Genomic DNA, 6,442 nt, shown 5'->3' with positions numbered 1-6,442 from the left:
CATGTATGTATGTATGTATGCATGCATGCATGTATGTGTACCTTATGTGTGCCTTGCCCTCGTGGAAACCAGAAGAAGGTGTCTGACCTCCAGGAACCACAGTTAAAGATGTTTATGAGTCACCTTTAGGCTCTGGGAATTGAACCCAACCTCCCTGCAAGAGCAACAAATGCCCTTAATTTTTGAACCATCTCTCCATCCCCAAATTGCATTAAACAATGACGACAACAATGATGACGTTGACAACGACGACAACAACAACAAACCAATCTTTCTGACTGGGCAGACATTCATAGAATGTCTCTGTCTGCCTCTGTCCCCTGTGTGTCGGAATTGTTGGTGCACACCACCACACCGTGCCCCAAGTAGTTTTTATTGTTTTTAAATTATTATTTATTTTTATTATTGTCGTTGTTAAGACAGGGTCTCATTATACACCCCTGACTGGTCTAGAACTCTCTTTGTAAATCAGGCTGGCCTCGAACTCCGAGCTCTGCCTCCTGGCATTGGCACTAGCACGTTAATGCAGTCACTCTTGCGTAAGAGCTACTCTTCCAGATGAACTCCGTGCATGGCTCAGACAATCATTTTTTATATTTCACCAATATTTGGCCTAGGATTCCCTAAATTTAGCAATATCTCACATCTAGAATTAGGCTGAGTTGTGGGAGGTATGGGGTGATAGAGGCCAAGGAGAAGCTATGGCCAGTACAGTAAACCACAGACTAGTGACTGCTTGCTCAGGCAGAGTTTGGATACTTCCTGCCTATTGGCTGCTGAAGTCCCAGGTTCTAAGGTTTGCCCAGGATCTGCTTCCTAGTGCATTTTGGGACGATACAAGAATGTTCCCACAGTCCCAGAAAGAGGTCAGCGGAATTCCCAGAGAGGAACGTGTGGAAGCTTGGAACTCCTTGCTTAGAACTCCCAATCTCCTTTGTTATCCGCCCTCAGGAAGATTCTAGACTTGCCTACAGCTCCTTGCCAAAGCAGCCTACAAAAGGCGGTCCCGCCTCCTGGTCAGGTGACTTCATTGCCTAGCAACAGGACGCCTTGGCTCAGCAGCCACAGACTTGACTGTCCTGGACAAGTTTCCTGCGGGAGGCCAAATGTCTGAAGAAAAACCCCAAGAGCGCGTCGAGCCGGGAGATCCCAAGGCTAAGCCCGCCTCAGAGAAGACGAGCGACTACTACCGCATTAGCGAGAAGCTCCCAGTTCGGTTCAACAATCCGGGGTGGTTTCATGGCTACAGGTAAGGAAGACTGAGGCTACCGCCTTCATGCAGCAGGGTGGCCCTAGCTTTGGCTGTGTATGTGAACTCTCAAGCTCCTGGCTTCTAAGGTCAGAAGGAGCCAGACACGAACCCTGTGGCTTTTGTCACCATTACTATTAGGGTCCTGACGTCTGAGCAACCACAAGAGTGACCTTGTGTGAATGTAGCCTTGTAGCAGGCAGGGGATGTCTCTATTTTTTAAAGCTCCCCTGAAAGTTTACACTTTAAAGCTACACCTGACAGGGCAACCTGGTTCTCTTGGGAATAAGGATGGAAGCCCTCTTGACTTCTGTGCAGCAGGGCCAGGCACACCCCCTTTCCACAAGAAAGAAGACAGCTTGCTGAGGCCTCCGGTGTGAAGAGCCGCCTCTGTATCACAGACCGCAGCCTCACAGACTAGATTTCCTTCCTCCTCTCCATCTGACAGAAGCTTGGCCTCTGTAAGGTTGGGGCTCAAAAGCAGAGGGACTCCTGGGTGAATGGGTCTGGAAACTGAGACGCTGCCCCCGAGGTAGCTAACATACCTGGCAGTGGCAGTCTGTGCCAAGGTTCCACCAAGACCTCCAGCATTGCTGGCTGGGGGTCCTGTAGGGGTCCCCCTTTGGAAGGATCAGGGGCCATGGTGGGCAGAGGAGGCTAGAGAGACAGTCCTGCTGGGAGAGAGTGCTCTCAGTGGGAGCCCTGTTGACATGGGACAACTCCAAAAAAGTTCCATCAATCAAATTCATCCAGGCTATGACTTGGCGGACTTATTCTGAGTATGTGTGAGAAACAGTGTATGTGTCTGTAATGGCTGGTTTTGTGTGTCAGCTTACCACAATAGACTGGAGTTATCACAGAGAATAGAGCTGTGGGACATTTTCTCAGTTAGTGATCAAGGAGGGAGGGCCCCTTGTGGGTGGTACCATCTCTGGGCTGGTAGTCTTGGGTTCTATAAGAGAGTAAGTTGAGCAAGCCAGGGGAAGCAAGCCAGTAAGAAACATCCCTCCATGGCCTCTGCATCAGCTCCTGCTTCCTGACCTGCTTGAGTTCTAGTCCTGACTTCCTTTGGTGATCAATAACAATGTGGAAGTGTAAGCTGAATAAACCCTTTCCTTCCCACCTTGCTTCTTGGTCATGATGCTTGTGCAGGAATAGAAACCCTGACTGAGGCACTCTTTTCCACAGGACCAATGAAGCTGTTTCCATGTACAGGACCAGTAACCAAACCTATGGGGGCAGAGCTCCCACAGTGCATGAGATGCCGGTAAGTGCAAGCCAGACATGCTAGGGTGAGGTGCCATCTGGAAGAGCAGACTTGTGAGGAGTCAGAGTTGGAAATCAGATTCTCACGTTATGAATGTGTGGCACCTCAAATTGGGTTAGAACAAGGCAGGGCAGAGAGATGGTAGAATACAATTTTGAAGCAAAAATATATGGTAGAAAAGTCCAAGGAAACTTGCTTCTGCGTTCTTCTCCCCATCAGACAGGCACGCACTTCTTCACATGGGCATGCACACCTTTGCATGGTCACCTGGAGACAAATTAGTGAAGCCAAGTGTTCATACGAGTGGCACAACTCCCTGAAGAGCCAGTCCAGGAAAAGATTTTCTGGAGTCAATGTATCAAAATCAGATGCAAGGTGTTTCTGTCGGAAGCAGGAACATGGGAACTGCTGCCTGTGCATTCTTTGTTTATTTTGGTTTTTTTGGGGGGGGTTAATTTGGTTTTTTTTTGAGACAGGGTTTCTCTGTATAGCCCTTGCTGTCCTGGAACTCACTCTGTAGACCAGGCTGGCCTCGAACTCAGAAATCTGCCTGCCTCTGCCTCTCAGAGTGCTGGGAATACAGGCATGCGCCACCACAGCCCAGCTTGCCTGTGCATTCTTAAGTGCATTCTCCTTGTCTCTCTGTGTGGGACAGGGACCATAACACAAATGTATGGAGGCCAGAGGACTCCATAAGAGCTGGTCCTCTCACCAGGCTTGGTAGTAATTGCCTTTGGCTTTTTTCTTTGAGACGTGGTCTCAAGTTAGCCAGAGCTAGTTCTGAATCAGTTCAAAGCTTTGAACTCCTGAACCTCTTGCCTCCACCTTCCAAGTGCTGGGTTAAGGATGTGCTCCACCACTCCTGTTTCATGAAGTGCCGGGGGTTTGCAGACGTTAGACATGGTGTTCTACCCATTGAGCCACACCCCCGGGTTTCTGCTTCTGCCTTTATAAAAGGCCATGAAGAAGAGGCTGCTCTTTTCAACAGTGGTGCTTCACACCCAGGTTCACCAAAGGAAGTCAGGACTGGAACTCAAGCAGGCCAGGAAGCAGGAGCTGATGCAGAGCCCACGGAGGGATGTTTCTTACTGGCTTGCTTCCCCTGGCTTGCTCAACCTGCTCTCCCATAGAACCCAAGAATACAGCCCAGGGATGGTACCACCCACAAGGGGCTAGGCCCTCCCACCTTGATCACTAATTGAGAAAATGCCTTACGGTTGGATCTCATGGAGGTATTTTCTTAACTGAAGCTCTTTCTCTGTGGTGACTCCTGCTTGTGTCAAGTTGACACACAAAACCAGTCAGTACATCTGGGGTTGGCTTTTCAGCTTTCTGACTCAGTCTACTGCACTCTGTGGGCAGCTCTTAGGATTATTGTCTACGATACTGCAGGGGTGTATAGTCATTATTATAGCTTGTCACAGCACTGGGTCAAGAGGGGATGGCCCCCAAGGGTTCAGTGCACAGCCCAGTAGCAGTATTGGCTCAAATAGATCAGATCCACCTGCAATACACCATGCAAACACTGGGGGGAGCTGTGTGTGTTGGAATGGTATTTGGACACTATATTTTCCCCCTTTTCTCAGATACAGGAAGGAGTTCTCTGTGTGACAGCCCTGACTTTCTTTGAACTCTCTTTGTAGACCAGGCTGGTCTCGAACTCACAGAGATCTGCCTGACTCTGCCTCCCAAGTGCTGGGGTTAAAGGCGTGCTCCACCACATCCGGCTTTGGATACTATATTTTATGTTCCGTTTTCCAGGAGATCTCAAACTTACCTCTTAAAAAAAATGCCTGAAATCATTTATTTTTTACTTGTACCTCCTGCTAAAGAGAGAAAACATCAGACAATCTTGACTCAGGGTGGTCTGAAGACAGGCCATCTGACTAGGATGCACAGGCCACACACGTCCCTGTCTTCTAATGACTGTGGCTAGGCAGGCTCTCACTGGAGCACCCAGACTCACAATGGCCTCATTCTCAGCAAGAACGGAGTGCTTCAGGCCTCAGCAGGGCAGCCCCTTCCAGTACACTGGGCTGGTGGTACATCACACCCTGGAGTCTTTTTAAAGCACTTGACAGAGGGTTTTGACTCACACGATAGAAGCTCGTTGCTGAGGCTTGGAGGAGTTGACCCCAAAAGGTCTGTGTGTTAAAGGCAGGTTACTAGTGTGTGCTATTGGGGTGTGGGGCTTTATAGGGGTTTCCAGGGCTCTGGAGGTGTGCCCTGGAGAGGGATCCTGGGATCCAGCCAGTCCTCTCTTTGTTCTTCATCATGGCCCCTGAGGTTTCCTCTTATCGCAGTTACCCAGCAACCCCAGTCAATGGCCAAAGCATCGAGGCTGTTTACTCATGGGACTAGAGCTTCAGAAGTGAGGTCCACATGTGTTCTCTGTTTCTGTTTGTCTGTCTGTCTCTGTCTCTCTCTGTGTCTGTCTGTCTCTGTCTCTCTCTCTCCAAGAAATGGTTTTTCTATGTAGACCAGGCTGGCCTTAGTCTCACAGAGAGACCTGCCTCTTGAGTGCTGGGATTAGAGGTTTGCTGCACCACACCCAACTCTTTCTCTTCATAAGTATTTTGGTAGCGTATTGCAGACACTGCTCTAGAGTATTGTGACTACACTCACAGAGGAGAAGGCTGAAGCTTACCCAGGCCTAGTGGCTTGCCTAGTGAGGCATGGCTAGCAGGAGTAGATCTCAGTGTGTATTTGTGTGTGTGTGTGTGTACATGTACATGTGTACAGTGTATAACTCTGACCTAACCCCAGGTTAATGATTGTTGTCATACCTAGGAGTGAAGCTGTGGCACACAGATGATCCTGTAACTTCTCTTGCTGTCCATACAGTGTGGACGTGGAGGCAGTGCTAATCATATTAGACACAAGCATAAATTGGGATGGTTGGGGCAAAGGAGGCCATCTTACTCACCTTGGTTTCTGGGCTTCCTAGAATCAGAGGCTGTATTTTCTCAAAAATTCTCACTCTTCGTCCAAAGTACCGGTCGGTCGGACTGCTTGAGTGTTACCACGCACCACTAATCCTCTTGTTTGTTTGTTTGACTTTCAGAAAGTATATTATCCATCTTCAAATAAGTTTTCCAGACAACATGCAGCTTTTGGAATGTTCCGGAGTCATAATATTAATGTCAGCCTGGAGAAGAGCCTAGTGACAGGCCCCGACAATCATGTCACCCACTATGATCGCTTTAACTTTCACCCCAGTTACAATGTCAACAGGCCATCCATCTGTGACTAAGGGAGCTGGATGCCTGTCCTCGGGCTCTCCTGACTCAGGGCTGCTTTAGGGAGCACGGATGTCCCTGCTCCTTGACACGTGCCCTATTCTAAAGGCTCGGATCTCACTGCCGTCTCAGAAAACACTTCTCCTTTCCGGAGGAGAAAAATATGCAAATAGGGCCATAATGTCTTGTGTTCTGCATTTCACACAGGAAAGATGCTGATGGTATCTTTGTTTTTATTAAAAAGTTGACCCAGCCTCAATTTCTGCCATGTCTCATATTTGTCCTGAAGCAGCAGGGGAGCTGCACACCTTGGAACCCGAATCTTGGGGTTCTGAAATGTGGGGTGTGCCAGGGAGTGCCACTAAGTGCCTTTATTTGGGAGCTGTTGGCATATGTGTGACAGTACTAAAGTCTCAGACCACAGAGAACGTGGGGGGTCCCACTTGGTAGTACAAATGTCAAGGGTGCATCCTGCAGCCACAGTGAGGGGCAGGGAGGGACATACGCTGTGCACCAAGGTTGACCATGATTGTCATTGTTGATAATGGTGTCAATGGAGGTTGCATGTCTCCCATCCAAGTTCTATCCAGGCCTGACCACATTTAGTTTCCCAGATTGGAAATGCTCAGATTTACACAAACACTCTCTCTGATCATTTTATTTTTTAAGATTTTATTTTAAAATAGT

The 6,442-nt window shown here is 48.6% G+C and overlaps 1 protein-coding gene across 2 annotated transcripts; it reads left to right on the top strand.

Moving 5' to 3' along the window:
* Nucleotides 1-956: 956 nt before the first annotated feature.
* On the top strand, nucleotides 957-5,967 carry Pierce1 (piercer of microtubule wall 1). Of its 2 annotated transcripts, none has more exons than XM_052181080.1 (3): nucleotides 957-1,249; nucleotides 2,438-2,516; nucleotides 5,581-5,967. In XM_052181080.1, the coding sequence occupies exons 1-3, from the start codon at nucleotides 1,107-1,109 to the stop codon at nucleotides 5,767-5,769; spliced, it is 411 nt and encodes a 136-aa protein (XP_052037040.1). In that variant the 5' UTR covers nucleotides 957-1,106; the 3' UTR covers nucleotides 5,770-5,967. The 2 variants fall into 2 exon arrangements, with proteins under 2 accessions (XP_052037040.1, XP_052037041.1); XM_052181081.1 differs by having other exon boundaries at nucleotides 5,627-5,680.
* The last annotated feature ends 475 nt before the right edge of the window (nucleotides 5,968-6,442 follow it).

Source organism: Apodemus sylvaticus, chromosome 5 (genome assembly GCF_947179515.1).
Source record: "Apodemus sylvaticus chromosome 5, mApoSyl1.1, whole genome shotgun sequence".
NCBI classification, from domain to species: domain Eukaryota; kingdom Metazoa; phylum Chordata; class Mammalia; order Rodentia; family Muridae; genus Apodemus; species Apodemus sylvaticus.
Note: the sequence above shows the minus strand (reverse complement) of the source record. Positions and strands in the feature narration are given on the sequence as shown.